Raw genomic sequence first — 16,998 nt, 5'->3', positions numbered from 1 at the left:
AGCCTAATTGGAGTTATGAAACGCGTTAGCGGCAGGGCGGGTGGCACACAATGCCCGATATAGAAAAAAAAAATGGCGCTTCCTACGGGCTGTCGTACTAGTTTCTTCTTTTCCGTTTCTGTTTTTTTACTTTTTTTTCTTTTTGGTCGTGTTGAGTAAGTGCGATCGATAAGACACTGTGCTGCCGTAGGCAAGAAGAAGATTTCTCTTTCTGCATCATCCCCCTTGAGGCAGTGACAGTGTAACCTCGAGCTGTGCCCGAACGGTTCTTGGCTCGCTAAAAACCGCTACGTCCAATGTTTGCTGTGGCCAATCTGCACGAGACGAAAGGTGTGCTGCGACCTGGTGGTGAGCCCCATGATTTCGTTTTTTCCTTGTTTTTGCTGTTCGTTTGATACACGGTTCGGTCTTCGTACGGAACGATGTGTGTTATATTAGTCAAAGCACTGCCAGGTTGCGTAGAGGACATCATTAAGAGCTTGGTGGGGTCTGCATGGATGTATTTGTAGTGTGTATGTGCGTACGTATATGTACGTACGTATATGTACGTATTGTTATTGCTGTAACTTGGCGGATTGTAGCTGCTGCCGGGAACAGGCGGCCCTGATATTGTCGATGAACGGTTCTATTACATCCCACTTGTTAAATTTGAGGCTGTCTTCGCCTTCATCTGTGCTTGACGTGAACGACTCCGATTCTAAATTCGGGGTGTCTCTTGACTCAACTGCATTTGTACTACCGACAATTGCGTCGCACCATGCACGCAAGAGTTGTTCGCGTCCTGTCTCGTCGCCTTGTAGCCACAGTTCAACAACTTCGTTGATTCCCAGAAACAACTGCGGGATCTGGCATTCGAATACGATTTTTACTAGAACGTCAATGAATGATAAAAACACTTGATTCGAAAAAATCCTCAAAAGATCGGCAGAGTGCATAAATCTGATGATCAAGATGAAGCATTTTCGGATTTCTAAAATTATAGTACAGAATGTCCTGTTGAAAATAATGTAGTTCATAATGGCGCTCTCTGTGTGCCACAGGTCTTTTCCTGTTGATTTGATTCCAAGCCTGAAAGTTTCCAGGACAGAAGTGGGAAAATGCTTAAAACTTTCTAGTATCTCTACTATATTTGTGGAGGTGCGCCGATCTTTTACTTTGCAAATCATATACCTGTCCTTGTACAATTCTAAATAGCTATTGAATGTTGGAAATAGAGTTAGGTTTTCTGTTAGAGTCTCCACCCAAATATCATGCACTATGTGTTCGATTGTATTGAGGAACGTGGAGCTTTCAAAAATATCGTCACAACAACTAGACGAAAGTTCCGACTCATCGAATATGTCTAATAGCGTCACACAATTTGGAAGAATCATTTCTACTAATTTTTCTTCAGGATTATCTTTACTTACTCGGAACCGATGGAGTGTATCAAACAGTTTTATATTTAGTTCATTCAGCGTTAAAGAACTTTTTTCCAGAGTAGCGCCAGAAAGTAAATCAATACAACAAGGCACTTTATCATTAAAGTCGCATTCTATTACATCTTCGTCTTCAAGATTAAGTGTAAAACTTGTTTTACTTAAACGGATAGATTCCAGGTTGTTTTTTTTTTTAGAAGAGCTGAACTTTTTTGAGTGGTGCAAGTACTCTTTACAATACGATTTTTTGCTTTCATCGTTTTCATCCCTGCTGTCGGTGGTTCGGTTTGAGTTAGAATTACCATCTCGTTGGATGCTGATCCAAGTTCCTTCTTTTTTGGGGAAATCTGTTTGAGCTGTGTGTGCAAAGTTGCGATTTTCAACTGTTCCTATACCAACGTAATGAACCAAGTTACTTTTTGGGGTCATTGAACTATCCTCTGATGTAAACAATGTGTCGTGTAGTGGGAAAAAGCTCGAACTTGCCTCTGGACTAGGATCTTCCCTTGGAACTCGGCTACCTCTTGAACTGCAATCATGCTCCAGCGGAAGAAAGAAATTCCTTTTCAAATTATAGTTTGGGTTAACTTTTTTATGGAACATATGTTTCAATCTTCAACCTCAATTAGTTTTTTGTGCTCAACCAAAATATACTCTGGAACACCTGATAATCATAAGAGAAGTATTCAAACGGTGACAACTTTTGGCCCAACCCTCTTCACATGAGTAATTTCTTCTTTTTCGTTTTTCCTGTCTTTTTACAGCCCTTTGATTTTGTGACACTTCTGGAATCCGGCCTCTGGAAAACTTTTCAGACGATTTTGTGGAAAAAACTAATAAATCAGGCATCTGCGATGGCAGTACTAAAATCCAAGTAAAAATTTACGTGATTTTTTGGCTTTCTGAGGCTTTCCTTCCATACTAGAAGGACCTATATGTGCCAAAAAAGAAAAGAAAAAAATTGTGCGAATGCGTTTACTTTTTCCAAGGCTGTTTGTTACAGTCACATTGGTTTGCATAAAAACTCGTTGTCTAAAAAAAAAATGGGCAACGCCATGGTTTACAACACTCGCTGCATAGAACAAGCTAAGCAAAAAAGAACCTAATTAATAGTAATTGAATCAAAAAAGAATTATCGTTATTTAATTATAAATTGTAAATACAGAATTAAGTTAATAAATCATGTTATACTTCTTAATCGAATAAACCGAAACCCATGTCATCATCGGATTCTTCTTCGTCTTCAGCAGCAGCTTCTTCAGCTGGAGCGGATTCACCAGAGGCAGCAGAGGCAGCGGCTGGAGCAGCGGAAGCGTACTTGTCTGGATTTTCGATTCTGTCAACCAAATCTTCGATTTCTGGGTAGTGGTAAGAAGCAGCAATGGCAACAGCTAACAAGTTCTTGTAGTTGTTGATCAAAGTGTGACCGACAGATGGCAAGGTTGGGTAACCAATAGCCAAAGAGACGGAAGCAATGGTGCTAACAGCAGAAACGAAGTGAGAAACCAATTCTTCGTCAGTGATATCCAAGATAGAGGATGGGAAAACTTGGCCGTTGTCATAGACTTGAACAACAGTCAAACCATAAGTGAATGGAGAGATTTCCAACAAGTTCAACAAAGAGGCTTCAGATGGACCGACTCTGTTACCGGCATCAACAACCTTAACATCGGAAACAATTTCAATGGTACCTCTGGCAATCTTGGTTGGGACACCCAAAGCTTGGAAGAAAGAAGTTTTACCTGGTTCCATACCGGTGTTAACAGCAGTGACCCAGATATCTTCTGGAGCAACGGCACCAGCTCTAGCTGGGGCAGCAACTCTGTTGGAAACAATAACGTCCTTGATTTCGTTCAAGGATTCGTTAGTGAAAATGAAACCAACGTTACCCTTAACAAAAGGCAACAACTTTTCGTAGTCTGGCAAATCAGTAAGGAAACCTCTGATAGCTCTTCTGACCATGGTGTTCTTACCCATCAAAACGACAGCTCTACCTCTCAATTCCTTTCTGACTTCGTGCATTTGTTGAGAAGAAACATTGTCGACACCGACAACGAACATGGACTTGTATTCTTCCAAGTATTCTCTCAACTTAGCAAAGTATTCAGCTTTCTTTTCACGAACGCCTCCCATTTCAAACTTATTATATTGATTTATTAAAGTGTTTGCAGGATGTTTAAAGGTATTCCGCTTGATTATCTTGCTATTGAATTACAACTAAAAAAGCCAACCTGAAGAAAATATAGTTATTCTTCACTTATAGTTGAAATTTAATCTTCTATTTTTTTTCGCAGTTTTACGGTGGACTACTCTCAATGCGGCAATGATATTTTTTCTGAAACATTTCATGAAGATTTTCAGAATTCGTTAAAATGTCTGGATGTTAGGCGGTAAGTGGTACGGATGTTCTTTTAGGTCTAGTATGGCCTAACGGTGTACATACGAGATAAAGGCCCTTTAGAAAGCACCAGTGGCATTAGTGAACACTTTGTTCATTGGAGATTATTCTCCCATCTTCACTTCCCTATTTAGTTCTGGTTACTAGCAATACTATACAGCAGTTACGGCTTGATGAGTAGTAAAATCAAAGTGAGGTGATTCAAGAATAAATTTGTTGTATAACTGCACAATAGAACCGTTGTACATAAAGCTTATAAGTCTGATCTTGACGGCATACTCTTCCAGACCAATATATAATAGAGCCTCAGTAGTGCAGAAGCGATGGTTTATTTAATCACCGTTTACGGGCACGGCCACCGCCAAATAGGGGCCCTAAAATATTGTATGTTCAATGAAGAACTAAAATCATAGTATACTAAAGAAGTCAATGATATGAAACACGAACCCAACCAAATAGAGTACGGTTGTTTGTCGAAGAAGTACGCTTTATTTACAAAGTATTACAAAAATGGTTAGTGCTCCAGCTCCTCCTCCTCCTCCTCCTCCTCCGCCAACAATGGGTGGTGGCAACGCTCCAAAGCCAGCAAACTCTGTCATGCAGGGCCGTGATGCCCTTTTAGGTGACATTAGAAAAGGAATGAGACTGAAAAAAGCAGAGACTAATGATAGAAGTGCTCCAACTGTTGGAGGTGGTGTCGTCTCATCAACATCTGGGAGCTCTGGTGCCCTCAACAACAATAGACCCTCCATGTCGGCCCCTCCTATCCCTGGGATGGGGCCCCCACAGTTAAGTGGTATTTTGGCTGGTGGAATACCTAAGCTGAAACATGTCAACCACAACGCAAACATCAGTTCTACTCCGTCATTACACGCACCACCAATCCCAGGCGCGGCCCCGTCTGTTGCAGCCCCTCCTATACCGAAGGGACCATTGTCATCGGCTCCTCCTATTCCCAACGTACCTTCGTCTTCTGCGCCTCCTATCCCTAGTGTTCCACTCTCTGCGGCTCCTCCTGTTCCTAACTCCCCATCCTCGACACCTTCACTTTCAACTTCTACCGCTTCTACTTTAAAAGTGCCGCAGAATCCACCACAAATGCCTACAGTAAGACCAGTAAGGAGAAGTCATCAAAGGAAAACCTCCAATATATCTCCTCCCATGGGAGCGGCTCCTCCGCTGCCATCGGTCGCTTTATCGTCATCTGCCAAAATCCCAGTACAGGCTCCACCTCCTCCACCCCCTCCACCAATGATGTCAGCTCCGGTACCTAGCTCAGATATCGAAAAACCTAAACCACCTATGGGCAACGCATCTGTATCGTCACCACCTTCAAGTGGGCTACCCTTTTTGGCGGAAATAAATGCAAGGCGATCTGAGCAAGGGACAGTTACTGGTACTTCGACGACAGGAGATCGATCTGAAAAGATTAAGGCAGCTTCACGTGCACCAATTCCACCACCTGCACCACCTGTTCCTACTTTGCATGCCCCTCCATTACCACCAACTGCACCACCGCCACCATCGCTACCGAATGTGACATCTGTATCATCTGACAAAGCAGCATCAGCGCCTGTTCCTCCTCCACCACCTCCACCACCTCCTCTTTCTTCGCCTTCTATAGCCTCTCCATCACCACCACCACCACCACCTCCTTTTCTTACTGCTGCCGTACCTACACCACCACCGCCTCCTCCTCCCCCTCCAGTAGTGATAGCAAGTAAGCCGCCGGCTCCAAATAAGCAGTCCAAAAACCCTGCTACTGCATCTTCCTCGGCCATAACACCAGGGGGGGCTTTGCCTTTCCTTGCTGAGATCCAAAATAAGAGAGATGACAGGTTTGTTATCGGCGGTAATAGCGAATACACCACTCAAGATAAACAAGGGGATGTGGTAAATTCATCTCCGACTAATAACATTAACACTTCTTCTAATGCACCTTCTGTTCCTTCGCCAAAGCAGGCCAGCCAAACAGGCATGTCATTTTTGGATGAAATTGAGTCCAAATTGCACAAGCAGACATCTTCTAGTGCCTCTAAAACGCCACATGCCCCACCTTTTGCTATGGCACCTCCCTTGCCTACTAGTGGCCCTCCTCCTCCTGCAGTTCCACCTTCAATTAAGACCCTCTCTGGTAGTTACCACAGCCACAATGAAGATTTAAGTGCGTCGAGTATGAATACAGCAAAGGCACCACCACTGCCAGCGCAAGCTCCACCTCCACCAGCCCCACCAATGATGCCACATAATAATAAGAATATTGCGCCGGCTGCATCTTTATTACATGATATGCTTCCCTCTCAAAATTCTGAAAAGCCTGCCCCTCCGATTGCAGCTGCTCCACCCCTACCCACTCTCAATGCGCCAAGCCTCCCTCAACAGCCGATTCCTCCACCAATATCGTCAACTCCCCTAAGTGCGACCACATTTCCTGGTCGTACGGAAACTAGACCAACTGTGAGTAGTTCTTTAAAATCTCCACCGCCTCCGCCAAATTTGGAGGCAAGCGCATCGACCAAAGACGGAGCCTCTTCTAATAGTGACAGCAAAAATCTCAAGCAAAGACTATTTTCTACAGGAGAATCTACGCTGCATCACAAGCATAATACTCATACAAATCAACCAGACGTTGATGTCGGACAATACACCATAAATGGATCAAATTCTAACGGGGCACAATCAGGACATGAAAAGATAGTTATAGATGATTCAAGATTCAAATGGACTAATGCCTCACAAATGCCTAGACCACGTCCATTCCAAGCCAAAACAAAATTGTATCCTAGTGGTAAAGGTAGCAGCGTGCCGTTAGATTTAACATTATTTACGTAACTTTTAGATATGAGATGAATCACTGAATACAAACTACTGGTAAGGAATAACAAATAAGTAATTTGACTATAATATAGATTTATATATATATATATATATATATATATATATATACGTATATATGAAATTTACCAGAAATCCTAAATCTATTGATTTTTACCTGCCACCGGAGCGAAAAATTTATTATCTTGAAAAAAAAATTGAATGCGATGAGCTAACATGAAAAGGTTACAAATAATATGCAAGAATATATTCTATAATTGACATAGTTGAAGTTGAACAAAAGATTAGACCGGTTGAAATAATGCAGAAGACAGATGGTATTAGAATCCCGGGCATTATTTTGGATGAGTTGAAGACTCTCGATTACAGTCAGGATGAAAGGTTTTCTACTGCAGACGATAAAAAGAGAAAAAGAGGAAATGGTAAACATATGAGTCGTAAAGAAAAGAGAAAGATACAACGTGCTGAAAAGAAACAGAAAAGCATTCCAACTAGGGAAAGGACTCCTACACTTTTAAGACCAACGTCTACGCTCAAAGAGAGGGGTGCAAATTCAGTTAAGAAGGATGTAGTTAACCAAGTCAGCAGCAGACGTTCCATTTCTTCAGAAGTGAGCGAAGATCTAGACGATCAAGGGTTTCCTGGCGAGGAATTGAGCGATGATGACTACGATGAGGCATTCGGTGATGACGATTTTGATGAAAAGCTAGAAGTGGATGGTGAGCAAACAATGTCTGTTGAAGACACAATGAAAGAATTGGAATTATTGAAGCAGAAAAAAACTAATGGAAAAGGAGCTGAAAAGTTTGGAAAACATGAGGGAAAATCCAATGATAAAAGGCATATTCAAAGTGAAGGTACAAGTGAAGATTTTATAAGTTATCCGTTGGCACCTTCAGATAGAGCAGCTTTTGAAAGAGATGAAATGGATATGCAATACTATGCGAAGAAACTTGGCTTAAAGGGAGAGAAGAGGACTATACGTGCGAAAGATGAATTTGATGCTATTGGTGGACTTCTGGAAGGCTTGGACTATTTCGAAGATTACGGTAAAGATGACGAAGAGTACGGAGATTTTGCGGCAGTATCCAAATCTGTGAAAGATGATGAAGGCGAACGTGAGAAAGCATTCTCCTCTGATGACGATCTTTCGACTTCTGATTTTGAAAATTCCGATGATTTTGATCAATCTAGCGACGACAGCGTTGCGGAATCAGACGATAATGAAACAAGAGAAAAGGAAAACCCGTATGTTGCCCCAACACAGCCTGAAGGGAGTTATATTCCACCCTCGCTGAGAAAAAAATTGATTGATCATGACGGTAACGCTGCTTTGTCTGAAATTAGGAAAAGGGTTAATTCATCGTTGAACAAGCTTTCAGATTCCAACATTGCTATTATTATTACTGAATTGAATGGTTTGTATGATTCGTTCCCAAGGCAGTATGTGACAGAATCGTTGACCAAAGGAATTTTAATTATCATCAGCCAAAACCAAAAGTTATTGGACGGATTCATAATGAATTACGCTGCTGTTGCCTATACTTTATGGAAACTAAGAGGTATTGAAATGGGTGCATTCTTTATTCAGAAAACAGTAGAAAGCTTTTTACAACACTACAAAGAGGGAATGGAAAATGCGTCTGAAAATCAGCAGGAGAAATTCGTTTCCAAAATATGTAGCAATATTGTGACCCTGTTATCGTATTGTTACAACTTTGGTTTTGTATCATGCCGCTTGGTTTATGATATTATTCGTATATCCGTAGCAGATCCTAATGAATTCGCTACTGAATTGCTTCTAAGGGTTATATCCGTTTCAGGGCAACTAATCCGTGGTGATGATCCCTCCGCTTTGCGAGATATACGATCTGAACTGCTAAACAATGCCAAGAATTTAGAGCAGCAAAGTCCAAGACTAAGGTTTTTAATGGATACTATGACTGACTTGAAAAACAACAGATTGAAACCTTCAATTTTGGCGGCTGACCACCATCCTTTAAAAAAGAGTTTGCAAAGTGTTTTAAGATCATCGTCTTCTCAAGAACCTTTGCAAGTTTCTCTCGACGATATCAAGCATATTGATACTAAGGGTAAATGGTGGCTGGTTGGTGCTTCTTGGAAAGGAAACATGGAAAATGCTTTCGAGGTTTCAAATGATAATAATGAAAATATTGGTAAATCCAAGAAAGCCAAAGTTCTAATAGAGGACGATCTTCTCGATGATATTCCCGATTGGAGCGTCATTGCCAGACAACAGCGTATGAACACCGATATTCGTAGGGCTATATTCATTAGTATTATGTCGGCGCAAGACTATCTAGATGCATTTGGCAAGCTTGAAAAGTTAAGCTTAAAAAACAAACAAGTTCTTGAAATCCCGAGAGTTATTCTACATTGCCTTTTGGCTGATAGTGGGTCCAATGGTTATAATCATTATTACGCACTGGTCGCAAATAAAATTTGTGAAAGATATAGTCATTTATCAAAATCATTTCAATTTTTATTTTGGGATGTGATAAAGAAGTTTGAGGAGAAGTCAGGATCCGATTCTGAAAGTGAAGCAGACGAGGAAGATGATTTGGACGATAACAAGAAACTAGTTAGTATTTCAAATCAGGGAAGATTTTTCGGATCATTGCTCGCTAATGATATTCTAAAACTGGATGTTTTCAAGCACGTTTCATTCATGGGTGGGTTAAATACAGAGGGAATGTTATTTATGGAGATATTACTGTTTCAGCTATTATTAGCTGTTGCTAAGAAAAGTGAAACAAAATTGAAAAAAGATGAAAACGGAAATAGACGCACAACCTATTCCAATGATCATTTGCGTGATGTTTTAACAAAAAATGTCAAATCAGAGAATATGCCTTTTATTCTTAAAGGTTTGAGGTGGTTCATTAACAAGAAGTTTAAGTATCATAATTTCCTCTCGGGCAAAAGGGGTGATAAGGCTTTCGATAGAGATGAAAGAAGATTGGCTTGGGCTTCAAAGACAGCCAAATCTATTTTAGATAAGGAGTTGGAACAGGCTGATTTGTAAAGTGTTATTGAATAGGTTTTGTATTCCTTGTTTATATAAACATTATAACACTAAGCTACATAATGAATCGATTCTACCTTATGTAGAGTTGTTCATGTTATTTATACGTTTTTCATTTCTCTCTTGACATCTTCGATAGATTTTGTGAATGAGCGGCCTTCTGCCTTTTGCTTAAACTTGACAATGTAAGTTGTTAGTTTTCCATCAGCTGCTACAGTTGGTGTTTTGATAAGATTTTCATTTTCTGGAGCTAAAGGCTCATACTTGAATGACTCGACAACGGTTGCATTGAGTAATATGTTACCCATACCATCAGATCTACAAAGTAGACGAACTTTTGAGGGGTCATCCTTCCTCTGTAGAAGCTTTATTTCACCTACACCCTTAGAATCGTAGGATTTAGTTTCGGAATTGAACGTCATCAATTTTGCTCGTTGTGAAAATAAAGCTATCTCATCCTCTTCACCATTCTGCAAATCCAGTGGTTTCGATTCTTCTGAGGCTGTGTCGACATTACTGGGACCTTTTGGATCAGCTGGTGTCATTTTTGTTGTTGATTCCTCATTTTTATTATCTGAGAAGGTCTGGCCTCCCTTTTGCTCAAATGGCAATGAAAATTTAAAGCCGGTCGATGGTATAGCAGGAGCAGGAGCCGCCGAAGGGTTAGGAGGCGAATTTGTTGTGTTTCCAAATGAAAATGAAGGAGCGCCATTTGATGAAGCAGTACCGAATGAGAAAGGTTGCTTGGCATCGGTTTTGGTGACCTCCTTATTGTCACCAGCTATAGAGCCAAATGTAAACGCAGGGGGCTTACTACCGGCGTCTAAATCGGTTGCAGTACTTTTTCCAAATGAAAACGCCGGCTTTGCTGCCTCCTTGTTATTATTTTCGCTTCCGAATCCAGAAGAGATCACAGGTTTGACAGAGCCTTCGTTGTCATTTTCACTTGTTTTCCCAAATGAAAAAACAGGTTTGGACCCTTCTTCCTTTTCGGCGTTTTTCTCACTATCAGTATTAGATAGAAAGCCAAAGGCAGGCTTTGAGATGGGCTTTTCGACTTTATTGTTACTATCGTTCGTATTGGCTTCTTTTGTTGGTATTGTTACTGAACCAAACGAAAGCCCCGGTTTTGAGGCCGCATTAGAGGAGGTTGAAGCTCCGAAAGAAAAGGATGGCTTAGTTGCATCTGATGTATTTTTATTGGGCATTGAAAATGTAAAAGATGATTTAGTCTCATTGCCATCGTCAGAGTTTACGGGCTTTGAGTTAAAGTCTTCATTCGTGCTTTCATTTTTCGCAACACCAAATGTAAAGGAACTATTTTGTTGAGATGGTTTGGCCGCCGTTTGACCAAACATAAAAGATGGCTTTTTAGTTTGGGTATCTACAACATCTTGTGCTCCAAAAGTAAACGAAGGTTTGATGTTTACATTATCGCTCTCATTTTTCTTGGTAGAAGCTGTAAATGAAAAAGGGTTTTTAACCTCGTTTTCTTCGGTGGTTGAGCTTGGCGTGGTTGAAGTAAATGAAAATGGTTTGGGAGCAGCTTCGCTCTTCTCATCACTCTTATCACTCTTTTCTATGCTTGGATTTAGCTTAAATATTTCGCTTGAAACAGCTCCAGAAAAGGTGAATTCGGGGCCCTTAATTTCTATATCACTTTCGCTATCACTTTCCTCCTTTTTGGGCTTTTCCTTCTTGGTGCCAAATGAGAAAACCGAATCTGAAGTAATGGGTTTGGAGTTGATTGTAAATTTAGGCCCTTCCACTTTAACTTCTTCGTCCGATGAAGAATCAGAACTCTCTTGGTCATCTTCCACTTTTTCAAGCTTACCGCCATTCTCTTGAATAGACGGTTTTGAGCTTTCTGTGGATTCTTCGGACGCTTTTAGAATGCTCTTTATATACTCTTCATATTTGGTTAAGAGAGGTCTCAAATCTGCCAAAGGCTCGCTTGAAACTAGCTCGTCTATCTTGGTTTTAAATTGCAAATTTAGTGCTTTTAGTTTCGAATTATTTTGAGTAGTGTGATCATTATCAGCTTTTGCTTCACTGTTATTTGCCTGTTTCAAAGGATTGAAGGAGCTCGCAATTTTTGATTCATCAGATGCTGGGGTAGCAAGCGGTTTAAATGCCATCCTGCGTTTAGGCATGGCAATTTTTCTTCTATTCATGACATCTGACGATGCAACTTTAGTTGATTGGTTCATGTCATCGTCTGATTCATTAGAATCATACGTTTCCCGTTGTATTTGCGCATCGGCAACTCTTTTAGCCATCTTGCTAATTCTATTAATGCGTTCGTTGACCAATCTTTGTGTTAAAAAAGACTATATGCTTCCAGTTAAGCAAGAAATCATCCGCATCTTTATCATTCATTCACTGAAAGTTTGTTTACCACACTGCTTTTGAAAAAAATAAATTTTCAAAACCAGTTTGAAATAAAAAAATATAAGATTACTCCGATACGGGGAGTCGAACCCCGGTCTCCACGGTGAAAGCGTGATGTGATAGCCGTTACACTATATCGGACACTAGTTATGACCTTTTCATAATATATGGCGGACTAACTTCACTTGATAACTAGTTACTTTTGCTTTTCAAAATTCACAGTGAAGCATAAACGAAAGGTTGAGCTTGCTGGTTACACTGGCTTACTGTTGTCAATAACTAGCAGACAATACCAGGGCCCCTTGACTTTTTTATCATACGGTACTGGAAGTCTAGCGTGAGGGTAATGACAACACTTACGAAAAGGAAGGTTTTTCTTTTACCGAGATGGCTGGCCAGGGTTTAAAGCCTGTCCTAAGAGATTGGACGCGTTAGTTGTGTGAAAACAGGGCCTTCTGATGGAATATGTTATTCCAGATATAAATCCATTCATATTGACCTGTAAAATTGTACGATGATTTTTGGGATTCCATTATTCTTAATGTTATAAATGATTGTGTTCCTCTCTCATGTGTTCTTATTCATTGATCCTATTACAATATCAATCCTTGCGCTTCAGCTTCCATTCATTTCGATGACAGTTTGAATCTTGGCTTACTGGTCTTGTAATTTATGTCATCTTTTAACACCTTATATAATAGGTGGACGATAGTAGAATCTTGTTCCAAAGATTCATATATGATATAAATCTGAAATAAAGACAATAGCGACAGTATATTATTACTATTTATAGATTTTTTACAATAATAAGGATAAGGATAACCAAATGAGATAATCAATTATGAGGTAAAATATGAAAAGATACACTATATCCGATATCTCATTATTCAATTCAGAACAATGCGTTCACCATTACGTTTCATACAGCCGGTTAGCGTATGATTTCTATACTTCTCTTATATATCGCTTATTCCTTAGTTGTTACTATTTGCTAAAGTACTGATTATCAACACTTTTGAATGGAGCCAAATCATAACATATGGACGTTGCGTCAAAGCTTCCGTTTTCCTGTTGATGTGGGAGGTTTTCTCGCACTCCGGTGTATATCACCAGTACAGATAGGATTAGCCGCCGAAAACTCTATCCGCAATTAACAACGCTTCAACATTTGGTGTTAAAAAGCGTAAAGTTGGGCAATAAAGCTAAATTGCAGTAGCTAGTCCTAATTAGGTACGTTATACGGACTTTAAGAATACCTCCGCTTATCCATGGGGTTCTTTCTTAAACGAACAAATCGCACACAATCGCTATTTGAACAATATTCCTGAGTTAATAGCACACTAAAAATAATCATGTTTCTAAACGTCTGACAAACGCTGAAACGACAATGTTACTGGAACACATAATTATAATAGCGCTGCCTTTCAGAAAAAGGTATTCCAACAGCATCTTTAAATCCGTGCATCATTCATTTGCATACTCAATCCTTACACCTCTTACTGTATTCAAAAGCACATATATCGTCGCTATATCGTCTAGGTCCGTTCGGGCAAACGCAGAAAGGTTCCAAAGGAGTGGATGGAAATCCTCGCGGGAGCGGAATTTGGCAGGCATCGCAAGGCGGACCAGATGGGTAACGGGCAATCGATGTTTGGTAGATATTGGTGAACTTGGTTGGTAAATTATGTTAATGAAAACACCGTGCAAGAGTGTTCCATTGTTAATCAAGGCTCTTTAAACAAGACACCAAATCGAACTAGTTTTAAGGTATGTACAGTTAAGATCTGGGGGAAAGATATCTGGGGAACTACATCTGGAAAGCCAAACTGAAAACAAATATCAAAACGTTGAATTGCCGAAGCTATAACTCTTTTTACGAGAGCAATGTTTTTTCATATTCGCTAGGTACAGCAAAAGTGATAATAGAGGAGTAAGTGGCGGGCACGGAACCCTGGAAACCAAATACCGTTTACATGGATACTGATTTGAAACCGCGTCACGAACAGGAGTCATTTTACTGAATCATTTATGTATTTCAGTCACCCTGAAGATCACTTAACGCTTGATGTATGGCTCTATTCATTTGCTTTGCTTTGCTTTCTTCATCGACTTTGGATACGTTTGGTGAACTGGAATATCTTTCTGTTTATTTTTAGCATCTTTGACACTAACATTAATTTACTTTTCATGTTATAGAACATAATACATCATGCCTCCAAAGCAACAATTGTCCAAAGCTGCCAAAGCCGCTGCCGCTCTTGCTGGTGGTAAGAAGTCTAAGAAGAAGTGGTCCAAGAAGTCCATGAAAGACAGAGCTCAACATGCTGTCATCTTAGACCAAGAAAAATACGACAGAATTTTGAAGGAAGTCCCAACCTACAGATACGTCTCTGTCTCCGTTTTAGTTGATAGATTAAAGATCGGTGGTTCTTTAGCTAGAATTGCTTTGAGACACTTGGAAAAGGAAGGCATCATCAAGCCAATCTCCAAACACTCCAAGCAGGCTATCTACACCAGAGCTGTTGCTTCTGAATAAATCTAAAAATTAAGAAATAAGGTAAATTCTTTTCTGTTTAATCATATAAAAACTAAATAGTCATCGTTTTAAAAGGATAATTCAACCGTACTATATTATGTCATGTGTAATGGTGCGCCGGCGTGATATGTCTCGGCCGTGTGTAGTAAGTGGCCTTATTGACCGAACCACCGGCTAATTGAGCCCTAACAAATGCTTTCTACGATAATCGTGAATGATGATATCATTCTTATTTTTTATGGCATTGAAAAATTTTCTCACCAGACGTATATAAACGCCTGTGGTTCATTCCGATTAAATTTTATAGTAATTACCTACCAACATTTTTCCGAAGATTTGAAAAGTTCAACAATCAACCAGAGCTTAAACAACCTTGACCAAGGCTTGGACTCTATTGATATAATAGGCTTGAGTATGCTAGGAAGCATTGCCAGTTATGTTGATGGAATTTAAGTGCTTGCTGAAGGTTTACTAAGAAAGTATTTCATAAAGGCCATTTTTGACATCGATTTTCAACTGGAGATATCGAAGTTAAGCATGATTATAAAAATTATATTATTCTGAGGAAGTATATGCAGGACATATTGTGAATTAGGAATTCTTCGTTTATGATCTAGCCTCTTTATTTTCCGGTTGATATCGAATCAGTTCTTTAAATTTGGGGCCTGCATTTTTTCCAGGCTGTTAGTTTTTTTTGTGATTATTATGAGTTCATAATATAGTATTGATAAATGGTATATTTTGGAACGTTTTTATTTGATGAATAGACACCACAATCGTCTTTCTTTATCCGGCGATGATTCCTTTGGAATATGTGCCACGGATTACATCATGCATCACCATCTGATTTTAACCCATTATATTACCGGGATTTGTTATTATTTCCATGATTTATCAATATTAAAGAAAATTAATGTTAGATGGAAAAATTTGTTTTTTTAGACTACATAAAAAGAATGTGGAATGTTGTTTACAATGATGATAAAACTTACTTTTCAGTTCTGCTTCTGAACCAAAATAATAGGAAGATAACCAACTTTTACCAAAGCTCAAATCTGATTTTATTCAACATTCTATGTAATTTGCTATGCTCTTGCGTTCTGTTCTTGTATTCCAAATCTAATCGTTTTGTGAAGGCCCTGCTGTGTGCCATTCCTTTATCTTGATGATGTCGACAGTAAGTTACCTCTTCGATGCCTTTATTCGGATCTTACATAGAAATTCTGCCTYAATATACTCTGTCTACGAAAGCCAAATACGTGAGTGGGGGGGAGGGGAGTTTTACATCTTCTACATCTTGAGGTTATAACCAAAATTTGTCACTGTTCTTAATTTTTGGATTAGTAAATATAACTACATCTGTATATTTTGAGACTTGTTCGGCCCAATTATTTTTGTGCTTTTTAAGTTTAGGCTTAGATTTTAAACTTTTATTAGGGTACAGGGAAAGGATAAGATATATCGAAAAATAATAAAGGCACGAAGTTTAGAATTGAAGTCTTGCAAAAAAAGATATGAAGCATACATAGAAACAGGTACACTCAGTTGTATACAGAACTACTGAAGGGGCTTGGGCCAACTCGTTCTAAGGACTTAATCATCAAAAACGCAAGCATACGGTAAAAAAATCTCCGCGACGGGGAATTGAACCCCGATCTGGCACGCGACAAGCGCCCATTCTGACCATTAAACYATCACGGATGTTAATATAGTTTTCTATAAGCTTTTTAGAGTATTACATAGGTGGCAATTGTAGACATATTCTTTCTAATTGACTTTGATTAAAGCTTTGTACTAACGGCACATTCTGTCAAATATTGAACAATGATTAGCATACGTAACTGGGTATATATTGCTTGACGTATTTTTGATCTCCATGTTGCCTGTCAAGGGGAACTATTTCAATTTCCTGACTGACTCATAGTTTTCAAATACTACTATTGTTTACTTACAAATACTGTTTCGTTTGTTCGTTTGTGCCTAGCTTAAATTGTTGGAACAAGATTCAACTATTGTTCATCTATTACTATTATATATGGTGTTGAAAGATGACATAAACTACAAGACCAGGAAGTTAAGATTCAAAGTGTCGTCGAAATTAATGGAAGCTGAAGTGCAAGGATTGATATTGTAATAGGATCAATGAATGACAACATATAAAAAGAGGAACAGAATCATTTATAATATTATGCAAAATTATTGATTCCTTTTTGTGGATTCCTGAATCCATGAGGAGAATATATAGTAAAATCTATATACGTATTATTATAACATTAAGAAACAATGGAATCCCAAAGATCATCGTACAATTTAAAATGGTCATTATAAATAATAGACCACTTATGTATGGTATCTAGAGTCTCAAATTTGACGG

At 39.3% G+C, this 16,998-nt stretch overlaps 6 protein-coding genes and 2 non-coding genes across 8 annotated transcripts; 3 read left to right on the top strand and 5 right to left on the bottom strand.

Moving 5' to 3' along the window:
- Positions 1-554: 554 nt before the first annotated feature.
- SPO77 (Spo77p) lies at positions 555-2,021 on the bottom strand (the record flags this gene model as incomplete). Its single annotated transcript, XM_018366894.1, has 1 exon — positions 555-2,021. One exon carries the CDS (start codon positions 2,019-2,021, stop codon positions 555-557), a length of 1,467 nt encoding a protein of 488 aa, XP_018220733.1.
- Positions 2,022-2,612: 591 nt separating this feature from the next.
- On the bottom strand, positions 2,613-3,551 carry RPP0 (60S ribosomal protein uL10; the record flags this gene model as incomplete). Its single annotated transcript, XM_018366893.1, has 1 exon — positions 2,613-3,551. One exon carries the CDS (start codon positions 3,549-3,551, stop codon positions 2,613-2,615), a length of 939 nt encoding a protein of 312 aa, XP_018220732.1.
- Positions 3,552-4,326: 775 nt separating this feature from the next.
- Positions 4,327-6,648, top strand: VRP1 (Vrp1p; the record flags this gene model as incomplete). Its single annotated transcript, XM_018366892.1, has 1 exon — positions 4,327-6,648. The coding sequence occupies one exon, from the start codon at positions 4,327-4,329 to the stop codon at positions 6,646-6,648; it is 2,322 nt and encodes a 773-aa protein (XP_018220731.1).
- Positions 6,649-6,952: 304 nt separating this feature from the next.
- Positions 6,953-9,697, top strand: SGD1 (Sgd1p; the record flags this gene model as incomplete). Its single annotated transcript, XM_018366891.1, has 1 exon — positions 6,953-9,697. One exon carries the CDS (start codon positions 6,953-6,955, stop codon positions 9,695-9,697), a length of 2,745 nt encoding a protein of 914 aa, XP_018220730.1.
- Positions 9,698-9,798: 101 nt separating this feature from the next.
- NUP2 (nucleoporin NUP2) lies at positions 9,799-11,976 on the bottom strand (the record flags this gene model as incomplete). Its single annotated transcript, XM_018366890.1, has 1 exon — positions 9,799-11,976. The coding sequence occupies one exon, from the start codon at positions 11,974-11,976 to the stop codon at positions 9,799-9,801; it is 2,178 nt and encodes a 725-aa protein (XP_018220729.1).
- Positions 11,977-12,157: 181 nt separating this feature from the next.
- On the bottom strand, positions 12,158-12,229 carry DI49_3837. Its single transcript has one exon. It is a non-coding gene; the product is annotated as a tRNA-Glu (tRNA).
- Positions 12,230-14,297: 2,068 nt separating this feature from the next.
- Positions 14,298-14,624, top strand: RPS25B (40S ribosomal protein eS25; the record flags this gene model as incomplete). The annotated part of the gene is made up of 1 exon (XM_018366889.1): positions 14,298-14,624. The coding sequence occupies one exon, from the start codon at positions 14,298-14,300 to the stop codon at positions 14,622-14,624; it is 327 nt and encodes a 108-aa protein (XP_018220728.1).
- Positions 14,625-16,253: 1,629 nt separating this feature from the next.
- On the bottom strand, positions 16,254-16,325 carry DI49_3835. Its single transcript has one exon. It is a non-coding gene; the product is annotated as a tRNA-Asp (tRNA).
- Between the last annotated feature and the right edge of the window lie 673 nt (positions 16,326-16,998).

Source organism: Saccharomyces eubayanus, chromosome XII (genome assembly GCF_001298625.1).
Source record: "Saccharomyces eubayanus strain FM1318 chromosome XII, whole genome shotgun sequence".
In the NCBI taxonomy this organism is placed as follows: domain Eukaryota; kingdom Fungi; phylum Ascomycota; class Saccharomycetes; order Saccharomycetales; family Saccharomycetaceae; genus Saccharomyces; species Saccharomyces eubayanus.
Note: the sequence above shows the minus strand (reverse complement) of the source record. Positions and strands in the feature narration are given on the sequence as shown.